The 20,008-nt window shown below is 42.0% G+C and overlaps 1 protein-coding gene across 1 annotated transcript; it reads right to left on the bottom strand.

Moving 5' to 3' along the window:
• Positions 1-199: 199 nt before the first annotated feature.
• On the bottom strand, positions 200-19,759 carry ferry3 (FERRY endosomal RAB5 effector complex subunit 3). Its single transcript, XM_087842798.1, has 14 exons — positions 19,681-19,759; positions 19,113-19,301; positions 18,756-18,901; positions 14,565-14,746; positions 14,155-14,254; positions 13,850-13,974; positions 9,427-9,533; positions 9,153-9,350; positions 8,823-8,951; positions 8,295-8,363; positions 8,013-8,215; positions 3,481-3,538; positions 3,214-3,281; positions 200-2,238 (listed from the first exon to the last, which is right to left on the bottom strand). Exons 1-14 carry the CDS (start codon positions 19,757-19,759, stop codon positions 2,146-2,148), a joined length of 1,746 nt encoding a protein of 581 aa, XP_087698924.1. The 3' UTR covers positions 200-2,145.
• Positions 19,760-20,008: the final 249 nt, after the last annotated feature.

Genomic DNA, 20,008 nt, shown 5'->3' with positions numbered 1-20,008 from the left:
TGTAGCAAAAAGTAGAATAACACGTTAATGACAATTTATAAAACAAAAACGCCACACAAAAAGAAGATTTCCTTTATTTTATTTAATCAAAACCTAAAATAACAAATACATTATTTGCTGTTATTTTTAAAGCGTTTCACAAGAGATACTCACGTTTTTATTTTTTAAGCAAAAAAAAAAAGCATCTTCCGGTAGCAGCACCTGTGACGTATGATTTTCCTACTGGCGCTCTCGGGTTTGTTTTCATGTTCAGGATTTGTCTGTTAGCATTTTCATAACATTAAAATTTCTGTATATAAATTGTATTTAATTTTGCCATTTCCAACCTACTGTGGAGAAGCCGCGCCGTGTAACAGCTGACTCACCCTTTAAATTCAAATCTGTCACATACACAGTGTGACACGTGGTGAAATGCTTATTGCTGTGCAGTAAGAATAAGTAAGATAAAGGGTATAGTACAGTAAGTGATATTTATGTAAATTAACTTTTTACTTTTGCAGAGGATTGTATATTACATCATCCATTACCAATCACCGGTAAAACAGTGTAAAATAATATTTCTGATTGTTATCGCATCAAATAATGATGCATTTTTATGCATGTAATTACATGTTTGTGTGACTGTACACACACTTTGTACAGCAATTTGGGCAACGTTGTATTTTTCATTTTCATGCATTTTAAGCTTGTGCGCAATCAAAGCCTCCCAGACCAATCCTGAGAATGCTGAACACTTTGCATTACATATTCTTACAGTTTTGTGGCTTCTCAGCCTGGCTGCATGATAAAAACAGTCCCAAGTTTCAACACGGCGCCATTCAAAAACCTCATAACTCTCTCTGGGCACAGCTGATTGCTACACTGTCAACTCTTTTAATCAGCCTAATGCCACCACTGAATGCCGCAGTGGCAAACTTTGTGAGAAACTAAATTGATTATCTGTCTGAAATGGCTCGTAGGCCAACCATTAGACGTGAAGGAATGTAATTCCAATGAATGACATGGATTATTAACTTTAGGGAGATTAGGTCCCTGTGGATAACCAATCAAGAGTAAATACAGCCTGGAGACGAACTCACTAGAAGTGCATCAGTTCTGGCAGATGGGTGGGGGCACAGAAAAACTAATCATCCAGTGCTGAAGTCTGTCAGAAGCTTATGAGGAATACACCACATCAGTGTAGAGTGTTACTTTATTAAAACATAAAAAATGTACACACATAAAGTAAATATACAGAGCGCACATCTACGTGTTTAACATGAAATACAACTGAGCTGTACTTTCAGCGCCGTTTCCCTTATTTACAATAGATTGAGATGAATTTCAATAGGCAAAACGTTTCCTCCGATAAGCAAAGCGTTCAAGTACAGTTACTCTTTTTCACATTTTTGTCTTTAGGAACAGTGCCATCTACTGTTACGCAGGTGAGGGGGGAGGGGGACCGTACACATGCACACTCCCACAGAGAGTTAGCGGCAGTCGCCTCAACTGTCTGCAATGCAGCACAAAATCACAAGCACACCGCTCATATGAGCAGCAATGCAATTTGTCATTAGGACTAAAAGAGCCAAGTCCATGTCGCTGAAGCCAGAGCACCACGACATCATGCTGCTAAGATGTCAACATCAAAACTAGCATTCAAGTTTGAGCCCAGATTGGTGATTTTTCCTGCAATAATCAACATACTGTAAAAAGAAAAAAGTAAAGATATGACGAGTCACAAGTTTTTTACCGTTCAGCCCACTTTACACATTTGTTGTCTTGTTTTTACCGACTTCAAGCAGCTGAACGTAAACAAAGTTGCAGATCGCAGCTTTAAAGGAAAACTGTCTGCAGCACTGGCAGCTAATGTAATAAAACGCTGTCACCAGAACCACACCCTGGAGACTCTAAATGATAACTGCAGCAGCTGTTTGAGCGTGCCAGTGAATCCAGTCCTCTTCCAGTCAGAGTGAGCAGCTTTGGACGGTGCAATAATAGGAAAGTTCATCAATTCTTTTGCACTGAATGTCACCATAACTGAATTGTTTTTAAACAACAAATGGAAGTTATCTATGTCACAAAGTCTCTATATTCATCCTAGTTTAATAAAAACAACACAAAGACTTTACTTGTCTTCATTTGAATGAGCTGAGGTTCAACCAATCAGTGCTTCGAGGTGAGAGTAAGGGTAGAGGAGACGCGGAAGATCTGCGGCAGCATGTTGCTCAACTGGTAGAACATTTCCTCTGAGATAGTCTGTCAGTACAAAGAGACACACAGAGGGGTGACCGGGGTTAGTGAGCAGACTGAGGTTTGCACGGAAACATCTCCTCAAAAAACAAAAATACAGCTGAACTCTTGGCGTCCAGTCAAGTATTAACAGCCTCGGCGGCGTCCTGAAGTGAAGTGAGCTCAGCAGCTGTGACTGGAACAGGGGACACACTCTAAGCACTGCCACCCGTCAAGCAAGAATGTAAGTAATCCTAAAGCAGAAGCACCGTCCCGCAAACACACGGCTTATATTTAGACACAGCGTTTCTTTGAGTCGCAGACAACAATGTCGTTTCAGTAGCTGCTATTTTGAATGGTGTCTGAGCATGTAGCTGACAGGAAGCCCGTACAGTCAGAGTCCTTTGATGCCGCTCGTTTTATCATCTTATCCTGTCAGCGGGAGCTCGTTCTATAGGATCCACCGCCTTCCTGACAAACCGCAAAAACTCTGCATGTATAGCTTCGCAAATAGTAACGGCCGTGATTCATCCTGCGCGGCAAGCTTCAATCAAAATAACAGAAAACCTCGCTTCAAAGTTAAACCCAATATTTTTTCTTTCCTTTATAACTTATTTAATAACAAATGAACATAAGACCTGGATTTCCAACAAAGGGAAAGTGATTACACCTCAGTGTTGGCGAGCTGCACACTAATCCCACTGCTTATCACACATTTATGTGATTGAGTCTGAGCTTTCTTTTATCACAGCAGTGCAAATATGGAGCTAAAATATCTTAAAGCTCTGTAATCTATGATTTATGGCACTCTTAACTCTTCGTGGTGTGCAGTCGGAGACATGCACTGCAAGGCCAGGTGTGCCTTTTGTTACCTTATGTACGTGCGAGGCCTTAAGTATACAATTCTTTAAAAGAAGCATGAAGCATGGCCGGAAAGCAGTCACTCAGAGAACAACAGCGTATCCACAGCTACACGTTTGAAGCCTGAATAACTGATCTCACCTTTGGCACTAGAAACTGGACTGTGCGTGACACACCGCCGTCCCACGACGCCATTTCCATCATAAAACCTGCAAAGAAAATTTAGCATGAACATCACCATTCATTCTTACATTGCTGCATGCAATGTTAAGTGCAATTATTGTGTATTAATACATAATAAAGTAACAGTATTAAGTATTCTGTATATTTATGTTTGACAGACGGTTGAATGACCAATCAGTATGTCCATGAATACTGTACAACAGCTATGCATAACATCCATGTTACCTTTGACACATTTGAATACAAGCTCCGCCCTCTTAAGACACCACGGTATGGTCATCTCCTGCAGTTAACAGAGAAGGTTGGTGTGAAATGAGACACACGACTTAAAAATAAAGAAATCCTTTCAAAGACTTCATGTAGCAGCACCATCACCTGTAGAGTACGAGCTCCACAATGTGAAACAATGTTTCAAAAGACTTTTTGTCTTCTTTCATTTCTTTCAAATTTGTAACATTTGTAACATTTGTAACATTTGTAATGTTCTCGTGTTACTTATATCTGTGCTACAGTTCAAACATGATCAGAGAAAGAAAAGCAAACGAGTTGGTGGTGAAGGATGTCACAGGTTAAAATCACAGAACATTAGTACACAGATACTGTTTCCACAGCATTACTCCACACAGAGCTGAAGACGTCCTACACACTACAGAGCAGAGAAGCTGTTATATGATGCGTCTTTGTGTCTGATGGCTGCACTTACAGACACACAGTGGTAACACCCACCATGTTAGTGTAGAGGCTTATAAGTAACATCACATTCACATTTCTTTCTTTAAATATAGGAATTAATTTACAGGACAATAAATAACTGGTTTTGGTTTAGAGTTCATTCACATCCACATAACACTTCTAAAATAAGTGCGCACATTTTAGTTTACACTTATGTGTGATTAATCTTTTGTTTTCTGAGTTAGTTGCAGCTGTTCCAGTCTCTTGATTAAGGAGCCAAGAGGTGGAAAAGGGGCGGAGCCAGCTTTAAAGGAAGACTGCTAATTGGTTCATGCCATAACTCGGGACCATGGGGGGGGGGGGAATTGGAGTTCATTATGTGAGGTTTAGTTAGGTTTTGTGTGTTTTACCCCTTCTCCTGTTTTTGTGGGCTGATCAGCCACTATTTAAGTTTCCCCTTTGTCTCGTTAAGTGAGGTCAGTTTGTTTGAGTTCTCAGTCGTGTTGTCAACTTTGAGGAGAGTTTTGTTATTTTGACCTCTTTTATGGGCCCAAGATTTTGATTCTTTTTGCACGATTTAACTAATTATGTTTTTGGGTTAAATAAAAATCTTTTTTTTGGACTTTAACCTGTGCCTAAGTTTCCATCACAGTGTCAAATCCAAAGCTTCTTATTAGGCAACTGTGTCTAAACTGATGTTGTCAACATGTTCTTTGTGCTAAATCAAACATCTATTTCCTTTCAGCTTGGAGTGTACTCCGCTGCAGTTTGTGCAGTGATCTCATCTTGCAAACTACCTGTTCTCACCGCAAGGAGTGTAACAGAGAGTCTTTGCCACAACGCACTCTCTTTTGTTTACTTGTACGTTTTGTGTTTGGATAAACTGCACATAGTGAGGGATTTCTGAATATTCACTCAGCTTTTTGGTATGACTGAACCGTAAACAGGAGCGCTGAAGGCGACTGTGGTGTTTGCCAAACAGTTCGAGGCAAGAACAAAAGTGTTTCTTACAGCCAGCAAAATGAACACAGCAGTGAAACAGTCAACGTGTGCAAAGCGGCTCCAAATGAACCCAGTGTTCAGTTTTATCTGCACAAACCTTTAACCATATATTACAGTGACACTGAGCATTTATTATGTGAACCTCTTTCCTCAAACTTCAAAGGAAAAACAAAAACTAAAATAAGAACAAGAGCCGTGCTGGATTTGGACTGTGGTCTGTCGTTCATGTAGACAAACTAAACACTACAATAGGCTTGTACAAACAGGCAAACGTCTGTCCTCAAAAGGGAAATGCCTGAAAAAGAAGCTGGCAGATGGAAAGTTTTGAAATGAGAAGCCTTCAATTAAGTATCCTCTGCGTCTCGAGGCTCCAGAAGCTCCAAAACTTTCGTTTTATGAATCAAAAGACTGTTGATTAGGCAGCAGAAGAAAAATGAGGCATCTATAAAGAGGCTTGTTGAACTGATTATGTTATTATTGGTAACATTACTCAGTTAAATAACCAACAAAGGACATGTAATGTGATTAAAAACAAAGAAACAAATGTAACAGACTAAATACAAGAAGTGTCGGTTCGATTCACGTCGAGGCTTTTTCTGTTATTGACCCAAACATGTGAGCACTGACTGTCGCTGTGCGGATGTGCTCTGCACGATTGGTCACCCAAAAAAAGTTGTAGTCTGAATTTACAGTTCGTGTCCAACGAGTCAGACGTTACCGTACATGAAGGAGCTTAAAGTCAGTCTGGGTGTGCTGACAGTTGTTGCACAGCCATCAGGTTTTGGGGTTTGACGCAAGTGCGAGACCACAGACGAACATCACAGTTTGTGACGTACCCTGTTACAACATCACTGAGTAACAATGCACTCATAGCAGTTTTTCTGGGAACCGATCCTGATTACTCAAAACCCCTATTGCTCCCCCCCCACCTGTATCAAACAGCTGACAGTAGAGCTTCAAACAGGTAACACAAGAAAAGAAGCACGAATCCAAAACCAGAGTCATCGAATAACGAACGTTTCAGCCGGCTGAACTCAAACACCTCCCAACGTTTCTCAACACCATTAATCACTAAAGTTTCAATTCTCTACTTTTTAATACAACTGAATCATTAACATTCAATCACAGGTATGACCGTTTGAAGCGTTTATTACAGTGTAATAATACAAGTACCTCTCCTTACCTCTCTGAGCTTCTTCATCCCCACATACCCTGTCGGTCTCTCAGGTCAGCTGACCAGCTGCTCCTGGAGGTACCGAGATCCAGGAGGAAGCTCAGAGGGGGCGGGGCCTTCTCTATTGTGGCTCCAAAATTATGGAATAATTTGCCCATGCACGTTAGAGAGGCCCCTTCACTGTCCACTTTTAAATCACGTCTTCAAACCCACTTTTATTCCTTGGCTTTTAACCTCAGTGAGATTTAGTTTCTCTTTTAATTGAAGTAGTTATTTAATTAAAGATTTCACTCTTCTTTTATTTGGTTTTTACTTATATCTCATGTAATTTTATTTTACAGCTCCAATGTACAGCACTTTGCTTTGCTTCTTAACTCAGATAAAACTGAGGTCATTGTACTCGGCGCTGAAAAGCTTAGAAATATGGTATCTAACCAGATTCTTACTCTGGATGGCATTACCTTGGCCTCCAGTAACACTGTGAGGAACCTTGGAGTCATTTTTGACCAGGATATGTCCTTCAACGCACATATTAAACAAATATGTAAGACTGCTTTCTTCCATTTGCGCAACATCTCTAAAGTTAGAAATATCCTGTCTCAGAGTGACGCTGAAAAACTAGTTCATGCATTTATTACTTCCAGGCTGGACGACTGCAATTCATTATTATCAGGAAGTCCTAAAAACTCCCTGAAAAGCCTTCAGTTAATCCAAAATGCTGCAGCAAGAGTCCTGACAGGGACTAGAAAGAGAGAGCAGATTTCTCCTGTTTTGGCTTCCTGTTAAATCCAGAATTCAAAATCCTGCTCCTCACATACAAGGTCTTAAATAATCAGGCCCCATCTTATCTTAATGACCTTGTAGTACCATATCACCCTATTAGAGCACTTCGCTCCCACTCTGCAGGCCTACTTGTTGTTCCTAGAGTATTTAAAAGTAGAATGGGAGGGAGAGCCTTCAGTTTTCAGGCCTCTCTTCTGTGGAACCAGCTTCCAGTTTGGATTCAGGAGACAGACACTATCTCTACTTTTAAGATTAGGCTTCAAACTTTCCTTTTTGCTAAAGCATATAGTTAGGGCTGGACCAGGTGACCCTGAATCCTCCCTTAGTTATGCTGCAATAAACGTAGGCTGCCGGGGATTCCCATGATGCATTGAGTTTTTCCTTTCCAGTCACCTTTCTCACTCACTATGTGTTAACAGACCTCTCTGTATTGAATCATATCTGTTATTAATCTCTGTCTCTCTTCCACAGCATGTCTTTATCCTGTCTTCCTTCTCTCACCCCAACCAATCACAGCAGATGGCCCCGCCCCTCCCTGAGCCTGGTTCTGCTGGAGGTTTCTTCCTGTTAAAAGGGAGTTTTTCCTTCCCACTGTCGCCAAAGTGCTGCTCATAGGGGGTCATATGATTGTTGGGCTTTTCTCTGTATCTATGAAGCGCCTTGAGGCGACTTTTGTTGTGATTTGGCGCTATATAAATAACATTGAATTGAATTGAATTGAATTTGTGTCAGCTGTGGTTGTTTTAAAGTGCTTTATAAATAAAGTTGATGATGATGATGACGTACAAATACTCAGGTTGATCTAACAGGAATACTCCAAATGCCCAAACTAAACCATCAAACATCCACGGCAACCCTGAAACGTCCAATAACCCAACAATGGATCTGTCCACCATTCACCCGTCCTGTACTTCCTGATCATTTCTCTATTTAGAGAAATCTGATCAGTTTGTGTACTCGTGCAGTTTATGGGGAAAAAGCAGATTCAATACCCGGACGTCTGCTGGTCCAGTAAACTTACAGTCAGGCTCATTTGCTCCACTAAGATTATTATATCACAACATACAGTTTACAAGCTTTTATTCTTGCAGCTGCACTCGTGCGAGCATCGGCAGCATCTTCTTACCTCGGACATGTCGTGGACGAGCAGCAGAGGGATGGTAACGGTGGTGATGTCGTGAGTGCAGCACACCTTGAGGATGTTTCTCAAGCCCATGATGGCGGGGTCCCGGGCGGTGATGTTCCCCGATCGGACGTTGTCGTCCACACACAGATGGAAGACGGCGTGGACCTCCGACAGGTTGGAGTGCCGCGTGATATAGAACTCGCCTTCAGGAAGAGATGTCGCCGACAGAGTTAAAATATAAAACGATGCTCTAAAAATAATCACAAAGTGTTTTCTTAATACCTGGTAAGATGTTCGAGGGATTTCTTTCAACATTTTTGCTCTTATCATCACCGCCGTTCTTTTGAGTCTCTGTAAGGATACAGGATTGCAGAATAAAGCACAAATCAGCAGGAACAACGCTCAGCACACTGTGTCAAAGTGTTAGCAGTGGATCTGTGACAGGCTTGTACACCTCTACTCAGTAAATCACTTATGCTGCGATAAAATCAACATCTTCTATTTCCTGACAGCTTAATCTCGCTCTCGTACTGCTAGCATAACGCTGAAACGTCCCAGCTCCACGAGGACCTTTCAGTGTGAGCTCCGTGTAAAAGCCGGACTCGTACAGGCAAGTATACGCGTTTACTGGCCTCCTGTAACTTTTATTTTATTGTTTGTTTGAGAAAGGCTTGAATTTTACTCATATGTTATATTATGGTATTAAAACAGGAGATAAACATCTTGTTTTCCTAAAGAAACAACCATAGCATCAAGAATAATCAGATTTATTCCCCAAGATTTCGGGACCTCCAGGCTGAAGTGTCTCACCGGGCTGGTCTTTGTGCTTGCTGCTCCGCTGGGCTCTGGCGTACAGCACCACCTGCTGCACCTCCTCCAGCTGCTCTTCTAGGCAGGGGAAGTGGAAGTCTGTGCACTCCTTTGCCACAGTTGCAAAGTCTGTGGGTTGACACAGAGTAGGCCCCAGATGAACTCAAACACAGTGAGTGAATAAAACACTTAACGTTTGGCTTCTCCCAGTAAAAGAAAAGAAGGTGAACAGAAACTAAACACGTTACAGCCAAAAACGACTCTTTGCAGGTAAAAGCAGGAACCAACATACATGTATGTAACTACACTATGCACCGCGTGCTCCCTGACCTCTCTTGATGCCACTGTAGGAGTTGACCCTGTTATCGACCAGGAGCACCAGACCGCACAGCGAGAAGGAGTACAGCGAAAGCGCCGTCTGCAGCCGCCGCAGCTTGGCTCCGCTGCTGCCGTGTCGTCTGTGTTTGCAGAAATCCAGCACATCCGCTCGGACCAGTCGCAGGTTGTGCATCGTCTTTAGCTGCGCTCCTGCAAATTTGTATTGTGTTAACTCTAACAGCGACCCCTGATCTGTGCACAAATACTGGGGAAGCATGTGAAGTACCTAAGTGTATGGTGAAACTCTCCTCCAGCTGAGGCTGCTCCTCGAACATCCTGGCACCCGAATCTGCGGCTTCTGACAGCTGGCTGGGCTGCACCTTAATCTCCTCACTGGAAAATTGAGAGGGACGAGAGACCAATGCTTAGCACGTCTGCGGATTCAAGGAAATCATTTTATGGAACCGACAGTTATAAAAAGCTTAAGTTTAGTTGCAGCTGAGGTTTAGTGGGCGAGTGGGTGTGGGTTATACAGGCTAATAAAGAGTTTGATCCCAGGATGTTGTTAGTGTTTCATAAATCATAGCTCAAAGAAACATGAAATGATATAACTCACAACTAGAGCTGCCACGATTAGTCGACTAGTCACGATTACGTCGACTATCAAAATCGTCGACGACTGATTTAATAGTCGACGCGTCGTTTGAAGCTTTGTAAGATCACAAAAGACGCAGGAATAAGTAGTAGGATTTAAGAGTGTAATAACGGACTGAGACAGAAGATGGCAGCACTGCATGTACAAGGATGCCAGCTGCCGTTAAACCCCGAAGAAGAAGAAGAAGCTGTGTCCCAGAATTCATAGCGCGGCCCAGCTCAGTTTCCAACAATGGCGGCAGCTAGTTAGTTTTAATATTACTCTTATTATTCTTTCTGGGTCACAAAATAAAAGTTTAACATATTTTCAGGCGAGAATGTAGCTGTGTAAACCTCAAATATCTGCTCAGTTTATCAAGACACCACATATTTTCAAAAGCGCTCCGACGTTTTCGGAGACGTCTGTTACCCACTAGCTCGATAGCTAGCCGGGGGCTAGGCTAACTAGAGCCGTGAGAACACCGGACTCCCGGCTAATCGTTTTCAAACCCACCGCCGTCTTTCACTACTCAGGTTAAACATGATATATAAGTCACTTAGATAACTTAAAAATGTTATTGTTCGGTTTTTTTCAGTATTTTATTTGTTCCTGAGTAAATCGGTTTGGCTGAGATTAAAGTTATAGTTTTTACACAGCTGAATAAACTCAAGCAGACAGCTGATTATCAGAAGTGTGAGATGCTCGAGAATTTACTCCGGTGTCCTGTTATATTTTAGATAGGAGTTTATTAAACTTCACCGAAACAATCTGCAAATGTCATTACAATTTAATAAACTCTCATCTTGTCTTTATTTTTTGTTAGCACATACCTTAAACACTTCAAGCTGTAAGCTAATGATAGTTACAGTATATAAGAGCAGATGCTGCTGGTGCAATAAGCTGTACGTTTTACGTCCAATGGATGATGATCTGATTAGTCGACTAATCGCAAAAATAATCGGTGACTAGTCGACTATCAAAATAATCGTTTGTGGCAGCCCTACTCACAACTCAAACAGAGGTTTACGGTTTAAGAAAACGCTTTGTTGATGAGCTCAGTTTGAGCCTCGGGTGGAATCAGGTTTTATTTAAATGTGGGAAACAGACGGAAAAGTAAAGGCACCTTATCAAAGAAACCCAAACCCCGACTCAATTTTTGCTTCGCAGCTTTAACTAAAAGTGCACGTTTAGAAAACGCTCCGAGTGCTGATGTCGAATGTTCTCAGGTTCATCCACACGTAATAACATGACGATCAGGGTCAGCACGTTGTCTCAGAGCCACAGATGTTCTGGTGATATCTGTTTTTCCCTCTTTGGTCAGAATATTAAATACATGCTGAATAGTGACTGAATACAGACGACCGTCAGTCTCCCTCGCACCGGGGCTCCATGCAAGATCTCATCTCGTGGGGTGAGATCTTGCATCTTATTACTGATGATAAGAAAGGTGAGGAATCAGCCCAGAGGAGTTGCTCGATAACATGAAGACAGCTGGGAGCACAGTTTCATGTTCAGGCCCGTCTGAAGTTTGCCAGTGACCAGAGGAGGCGTGGGAGAAAGTCATGTGGTCAGATGAGACCAAAACAGAACTTTTTGGTCTCAACTTCAGTCGCTGTGTTCGGAGGAAAAAGAAGGATGAGTCGCATCCCTACTGCGAAGCATGGGGGCGGGAACATCATGCTTTGGGCTGCTTTCCTGCAAAGGGGACAGGACAAGTGCACTTCATTAAGGAGAGGAGGAATGGGGTCATGCGTTGTGAGATTTTGAGCAACAACCTCCTTCCCTCAGTCAGAGCATTGAAGATGAGTCGTGGCTGGGTTGTCCAGCATGACAATGACCCGAAGCACACAGTCAGGATAACTAAGGAGTGGCTGCGTAAGAAGCATATCAAGGTTCTGGAGTGGTCTAGTCCAGCGGTCACCAAACATTTTTGCGCCACGGACCGGTTTATGCCCGACAATATTTTCACGGACCGGCCTTTAAGGTGTCGCAGATAAATACAACAAAATAAAACTAGTACCGGTACCGAAAAAAAAGAAGATTTATTCATAACACACGTGAAAAGACCCAGGAAAACCGAGTAAAGGATAAAAACGATAACAAAATAACGCTGAAAACCGATAAAAACCCTGAAAACTATACATTTCACACCTGAGCCTCAACTCTCGCGGCCCGGTACCAAACGACTCACGGACCTGTACCAGTCCGAGGCCCGGGGGTTGGGGACCGCTGGTCTAGTCAGTCTGCAGATCTAAATCCAGCAGAAAATCTTTGGAGGGAGCTGAAACTACCTGACAGACCCAGAGGAGATCTGTGATGAGGAGTGGGCCAAAATCCCTGCTGCAGTGTGTGCAAACCTGGTCAAGAACTACAAGAACTACTGGTCAAGAAACGTTTGAGCTCTGTAACTGCAAACAAAGGCTTCTGTACCAAATGTTAACACCAATTTTCTCAGGTGTTCAAATACTTACGTGCAGCAGTGCAATACAGATGAATTCTTTAAAAATCATGCAGTGTGATTCCCTGAATTGTTTTTAAATGCTGTCTCTCACAGTGGGAATGCACCCACGTTACTATTCACATTACTGTGAACCACTTTTAGACGTTTTTCACTCGTTATCTCGAGACGACGGTCTGAACTGCTACAAAGCTCAAAATCAGTCAAACCGAGGAAACTTGATGACCTCTTGTAATCACATTTACATCGACATTAAAGCAGACGTTTATAGTAGTGTAGTTCTAGTAATGTGCAGCTGTTACCAGTTAAGGTTAGTTTTGTTGTGAAGGTGGAAAGCAGCTGATCGGTTTCATGTCATTTTATGACTCAACTTTATGACTTTTCTCATTGTTATTAAAATTCTGCGACCCAGCTTTTGTTTCTGACTTCCTGCCGAGTTTTCAGGTCAAACATAATAAGTCCAAAGTTGCATTTTGCAAAGAAAGCACCCACAGGAGTGGAAATGTTTGTTTACAGACACACACACGCCCAGCTCAGCTCAGCTACTCAATAAGACGAGCAACCCAAACTAGCAGGTTGCAAAGTAACTGATGAGTGCACGGGCAATACACTCACAACACAGGTAATCTGCCAACAATAATACAGTAGCATATTTGAGGTGAACACAAAACATTTTTTCTTGTAAGTTTGTGACTGATCTGCTTAAAAGTTACTTCTGCCGTGGCACACAGGTAAACCTTAGCCTTGTTTTTCAAGTTTAAGAAATATATTCTGGAAATAGACCCACGAGTGACACGTGCATTGCATTAACTATTCTCACCAGTGTCCGGTATAAAATTTCATAAACCAGCATTAAACCCAGTGTTATTATCACAGCACATACATGATGATGCTGCACTCACTGCAGGTTTTCTCCTCTAAAGGAAAGAGTAAGAATAAGCAGCTGACTCTGGTGTTTATTATCTCGAATCGACTGTTTTTGGTAAATGGCCTGTATTTGTATAGCACTTTACTAAGGACCCCAAAGAAGCTGCAATGTAGCTGTAGCTACAGCTTCATTGTAGCTAGCTACAATGTAGCTGTAGCTACAATGAAGCTGTAGCTAGCTACAATGTAGCTGTAGCTACAATGTAGCTGTAGCTACAGCTTCATTGTAGCTACAGCTACATTGTAGCTAGCTACAATGTACAATCTACATTGTGGCTGTGGCTACAATGTAGATTGTACATTGTAGCCACAGCCACCCTGGGGCGCACTGACAGAGGCGAGGCTGCCGGACACTGGCGCCACCGGGCCCTCTGACCACCACCAGTAGGCAACGGGTGAAGTGTCTTGCCCAAGGACACAACGACCGAGACTGTCCAAGCCGGGGCTCGAACCTGCAACCTTCCAATTACAAGGCGAACTCCCAACTCTTGAGCCACGATTTTGTTGTACCTCGAAATCCATGAGGGTATTGTCACGCACCTGAAAAGGCTAGCTCAGGTAAATGCGAGCAGAAAGTGCGGTTTCACATATCAAATGAACAAACACAGACAGGCTGCACTGCAGTGTGCACACAGAGAAAGCGAACACTGTAACAGACCTGCACACACAGATACACAGAGAAGAACTCACTTTATTTTGCTGCTGTTGGTGGATTTCTGCAGGTCCTGGTGCAGTTTGACCACCCAGTCTTGGTATTCGTGCTTCTGAATGCCCGTCACTTGTTTAAGCTCGCTTGCCCACTTGTTTTCGAGCACCTGTTCATCGATGACAACGTCAAACATTCAGGGCTTTAAATAAAAGGTTTACTTGAAAACAAACCACCTGCATCTCCTGAAACGTCACAGCTGAAATCATCTTTTCGGCTCTCCACTGGAGTGAACCAACACTTCCACTAACACTGAGACAAACTACCGAGCAGCTCAGCTTCCTTTCACCTGCTGTGCATCAAAGTGTTGAGAAGCTACTGCGTTCACATCCTGGTCACTGAGTGTGTTTCCCAGCTCGTGCATGACTTTGTCCATTTCTGCCGCTTGCCTACAAAACAGGAAAGTATTTATTGATTTTTAACAGATTGTTGGGAAAGTAGATAAACATTCATAAAACATGCTAAAAGTTATCTCTGTGGTAGGAAACAGATATTAAATCATCTGAAGTGTGGTTGCTTAAAGGGAAAAAAAGATCTGACCTAATTTTAGTCCATGGAAGAAATTTAAGATGATGATCTATTTGATAATAGTTGTGTAAGACTAAAGGCAAAACTGTTGGCAATAAATATTTAGAAATAAGACAGAAAAACATGTTCAGGAAATCCAAAAATCCCAATCCAATGCTGTCGAACACCAACCTCTCCTGAAGCTTCTTAATCTCCATGTCTCGCTCGCTGATGAGCTCAGAGATGCTAACAAAGTAGTTGTGCTCCAGGTTGAGCAGCGTATCTGAGGCGGGGGAGTGGATCAGCTCATGGTACACATTGGCAAAGTCCTCATCCCAGCTGGGCTCTTCAGGCCGCGCATGTTCCAGTGTCGTCTGCAACAGTGACGGCAGGAAGCAAAACATCTTTTTGTTAAGTTGTAAGCAGTTAAAGAAGGGTGGAGGTACCAGGGTGGAGGTACAGTGCTTAACTAGAAAGAGAGAGCATATTTCTCCTGTTTTGGCTTCCCTTCATTGGCTTCCTGTTAAATCCAGAATTGAATTCAAAATCCTGCTCCTCACATACAAGGTCTTAAATAATCAGGCCCCATCTTATCTTAATGACCTTGTAGTACCATATCACCCTATTAGAGCACTTCGCTCTCGCTCTGCAGGCCTACTTGTTGTTCCTAGAGTATTTAAAAGTAGAATGGGAGGCAGAGCCTTCAGTTTTCAGGCCCCTCTTCTGTGGAACCAGCTTCCAGTTTGGATTCAGGAGACAGACACTATCTCTACTTTCAAGATTAGGCTTCAAACTTTCCTTTTTGCTAAAGCATATAGTTAGGGCTGGACCAGGTGACCCTGAATCCTCCCTTAGTTATGCTGCAATAGATGTAGGCTGCCGGGGGATTCCCATGATGCATTGAGTTTTTCCTTTCCAGTCACCTTTCTCGCTCACTATGTGTTAACAGACCTCTCTGTGTTGAATCATATCTGTTATTAATCTCTGTCTCTCTTCCACAGCATGTCTTTATCCTGTCTTCCTTCTCTCACCCCAACCAATCACAGCAGATGGCCCCGCCCCTCCCTGAGCCTGGTTCTGCTGGAGGTTTCTTCCTGTTAAAAGGGAGTTTTTCCTTCCCACTGTCACCAAAGTGCTGCTCATAGGGGGTCATATGATTGTTGGGCTTTTCTCTGTATCTATGAAGCGCCTTGAGGCGACTTTTGTTGTGATTTGGCGCTATATAAATAAAATTGAATTGAATTAACCATGACCAGACTGTGAACAAGAACAATAAGCAAGCAGCTTATTTTCAGCACAAGTAGCCAAACAAAGAAGGCAAAATGCAGAGTTGCAGTTTCTGTGTTATGACCTGCAAAACATACGAGGCCAGTTGACCCAGTAAATGCAGAATCACAGCACTCTTCAGTGCGAGCACCCCTCATCTACACAGGCTCGAGAATGTTTAGGCAACAAACTCCGTGCAAGCGGGACTGCAGGCAAACTGCTGAATGTGCGAGTGCAGCGGGAGCTGATCTCAGCGGCCTTCCTTAAACATGAAACGAGGCATTTGGGTTTAAATAAATGTCTCAGTGAACACACCATACACAATTTCATTAGGAAACCACAAAGTCTGCTTCTCACAATTGTGTTTGTTTTCTATTTATCCACAGCACAAAAGTAATGACTCAATTCTCGGGCATGTGAATATATTCCATCTCTGGTGGGAAATGCATCAAAGTAACCAAGTGAAATGCTTGCGAGAGACATTAAACACAGCATGAGGGCTCATGTAATGAGATTTTTTTGTTTGTTTGTTTGGGGGTTTTCTTCGAGGAGTCCAGAACTCATGAATAATCAATTACTGCTCCAGTTCTGTTTAAATGGCTTTAATGATCCATGACTGCTCCAAAGTTAGTGAGAGTGTTCAAGGACACTTCCAAACCAGGCTGCTGTGCTGCTGCAGAAACATGCAGCTGTGTTTATCAGGGTCTGTGAGGCAGCCAATGAAATGTATTTTTGGAATACCTGCCAAGCTTAAAAAGTAGCGTCCAGAATATTAACAGATATTTTTAACAGAAACATTTGTCCACAGTTTTACAAATTTCTGTATTGAATCTAATCTGTGTCCTGCGTCACTGACAGTCGCAGCGTGATTCCTTATTCTAACGGCCAAATGGCATTTTGAAGTTACAGTTTAAACACAGTGTTATATAACAATAGCGACACTTATGGAAGATGTTTTCTGTAACTTAGGCTACGTTCACTCTGCAGGTCTTAATGCTTAATTCTGATTTTTTTATCAAATCTTTCATCAATCAAATCAAAAATCAAATGTTTGTCTGCTCGTTCACACTACAAATAAAATGTGACAGCAAACGCGCTCTAGTGTGAACGCTCAAAGCGGCCGCATGCGCAAAAGAAGACGTCACACACGACGCGCTCTGTTTAGACCCAGAGCAACAGTATTGTTTGACCGATGGCCTTAATATAAAGACTTGCAAGTTAGCACAGGGTCAACATTGCAATGAAATGTGTTTGATGAGCAGCAATCACTCATAATAAAATAAAATAATAAAAAAAATAGAAAAATAGTAAGGAGCAAAATATTAGAGAGACGTGGTAAAAGAGAAAAGATGACTACATATATATGTATCTATAAATATAAATATATGTACACTAGTGATTAAATAAGAAAATCTTGAAAAGAAATTTGACGGGAGGGCAGATGGGATATTACAGTATTGCACTTTTAAATATAAATATCAATAACAATAAAGTGAAGTGACCAGTGCAGATTAAACAGAGTACTTACATTAATTACATTTAAGTTATAAAGTTATTTTGTTATTTACATTTGGCCTAATAATGATCCTTATTGCTGCTTCAAAGGATAGTTGCAGATTTCTGTCAGAATCTGCAGATTATACAGAACAAATAAAATGTTCACGTTGTCTTCCCAACAGTTTCACTGACATCCACACCGGATGGTCAGGAAGCGTTCGCGATGTCTTCTCCGGCGCTGATAATTGGCGTCTGTCTTGTGTCGGTGACGTAAAAGACGGATTTAATGCGTCCGTTCAAACAGCAGCTTTCTAAAACATCAGATATGTATCGGATTCAGGACCACATACCAAAGTGACCCAGATCAGATTTGAAAATATCGGATTTGTGCCGTTCACACTGTCACACCATGATTGGATAGATGGTCGCAGAGGGTCAAAAAAGTCAGATTTGATGCGCTTTCGCCTGCAGTGTGAACGTAGCCTTAGTTATGGTTAGTTATAGTTAGGCACCAAACAAGACTTTACTTTAAAACAAATTATTTGTAACTGTTAATAAAATATCATGTGTGAAGTTAAATGTTTTTCATTAAAATTATACATCCTTCAGCCTAAAACAGGAAACATTAGAAACAGAAACTTGCTGTAAGGTTGTAAAAACAACTAAGGCAGTAAAACTTATAATCCAGCCTCAGCCTCCTAGAAGAGGCACCTATGGTTTATATTTGAAAGGGGATTTTCAGAAAGGTTGACCTCTGAACTATCCATTCTCTTAACCACTTATCCAAAATATCTTGGCTGTCACAGAGTAAGCGGGGGGGGTGCATGCTGGGGCCTGTACTTCAGCATATCCAAAGGATCTTTCAGTTATCTTGTTTCAGTTAGTCTAACATCAGCAATCAGGCTAAGCGGTCACATAAAGCGGGTTATCTACTCAATAAGTTAACCAAGGATTTATCAACCTAGCTACGATTGCATTAACACAGAAAGGGCGACACTGACAGCATCTGATCGATTACAAACATATTCAAGTTTGCTAAGGAAGATAAAACTATAACATTAGAAAACTATGAAAAGGTTAAACACATAATACAGACTAAATATAACATTCATATTTAAAAGAAAGAATCTATGATTCTTACTTATGCCAATCAGAGAAAGGCAAAAACTTTGAGACGCTCCATCCAAAGGGATCTTTCAGAAATTTCTGGAGAACTGATTAGTCAGTAAGAGGTGATCGTGTACCTGCTGATCTCTAATCTATAACACAACCTGCTCCAGAGCATGTTAGGTTTTCAAGCGTTGCCCCACTGGTAAGAAGTGAACCACCTCCTTAATTCTGAAAACTCAGGGTTCACCGTTGAGGTGCATGGATACAGCGAATTCCTGCTGTGCAGTACCAGGCGTCTGGACAGGTCGCCAGTTCATCACAGGGTGGACGCACAGAGACAGACACCCACTCCACACTCACACCTACTTTTCCTGACGTGCACGTCTTTGGACTTTGGGCCCCAAGCAAACACACAGAAAGGCCCCAGGTTTCTGATGGATTCGAACCCAGGCCCTAGTTCACACAGTGCTGTGTTTAACACGATAAAAACACAATGAAATGCGTTATTACCTCCACGTAAGACCTGGTCCATGCACTGGTGAGCTTGTTTACATCTACGTCTCCTGTCGTGAGTCTTTGCAGGGCCAGCTCTGCCTCTCTGTCATAATCCAGAATCGTCTCCTTCTCAACGAAACCGGAAAGTGAGTTTTTCAGTTCTAGAGCAACAAAGGACACACAAAGCAGATGTTTAAAAAAAGAAAGTCTTTCAGGTCTGTGCAAGCAAAGTGGAAAGTGCAACTGTGTAGCTTTGTGCAAGAAATGTAACAAGCTCCTGTAATCGAATGCTTTAGTGCAGCTTCTAGCTGTCTTATGTTACAGTCAGGGCCGTGGTTATACTCAGTGAGGGGGAAAGAATAACAATCTCACCACTTTCTAAGAAGCAGGGCATTTTGTGCAGCAGCATCAGGCGTCCGTGGAGGTCACTGATGTTCTCCTGCACAGGAAACTGCAGGGGCACTTTAAGGACACAGTTGTGTTTACCTGCCCTGAACTCGAACACAAACTCCTTCTCAGTATTGCTGCTTGCCTTGGCTTTGTTCTTCTTCATGGTCACAGCTGGAAAAAACAAAAACAAAACAAGATAGCAGAAAGCCATGAATGAATTCAAGCATCTGGTGCTGCGCCACTTTTACACTGTCGCATCAAATCTGTGACACAACCGATGTTTGCGCACAAAAACACGGTATTCACAAGCTACAACAAAGGCCGTAAATATCTGTAACTTAATCCCTGCTAAATAGCTGCTCAGTTTGTTAACGTGAATCTCAACGTTGGCTAGCAGTGCGGCTAACAACTTAAAGTACCACATATCTAAAAATAAATAAACAAATAAACAGAATAAAAATAACAAAACACAAATCTGCCAAGACGGCCACAGTTTTATTTTTTTCAATTTCATGTGATGAACATGAAACCTTTTAAAACTCAAAATTACCTGCGTCTGGATGAATGTAATAACGGTATTTCCTGTAGCCTTCCTGTTTATCGTTGAGCTCGCAGTCAGCTGACTCCATGTGACAGCAGAAGCAGATTCGCGGCGCAGAAGCTCGGGGTTATTTTTATATTTTTTTATATTTCAACTCTGGGTCACTACTGCTAACACATTTGTATGTAGCTCTGATAAAATTAAATTTTTGTATATTTTTTAGTGTTGGACTTTTTAAAAACGCTATTACCGTCACGAATCTGCTGACTTGAAAGATTTGACTTATTGGGATTTTTTCCCTTGGGCACTAGCTCCCCCTGCTGGTTTAAAATAGTGT

The sequence above is a fragment of the Neolamprologus brichardi genome, chromosome 7, assembly GCF_056152115.1.
Source record: "Neolamprologus brichardi isolate AB-2024 chromosome 7, ASM5615211v1, whole genome shotgun sequence".
NCBI classification, from domain to species: domain Eukaryota; kingdom Metazoa; phylum Chordata; class Actinopteri; order Cichliformes; family Cichlidae; genus Neolamprologus; species Neolamprologus brichardi.
Note: the sequence above shows the minus strand (reverse complement) of the source record. Positions and strands in the feature narration are given on the sequence as shown.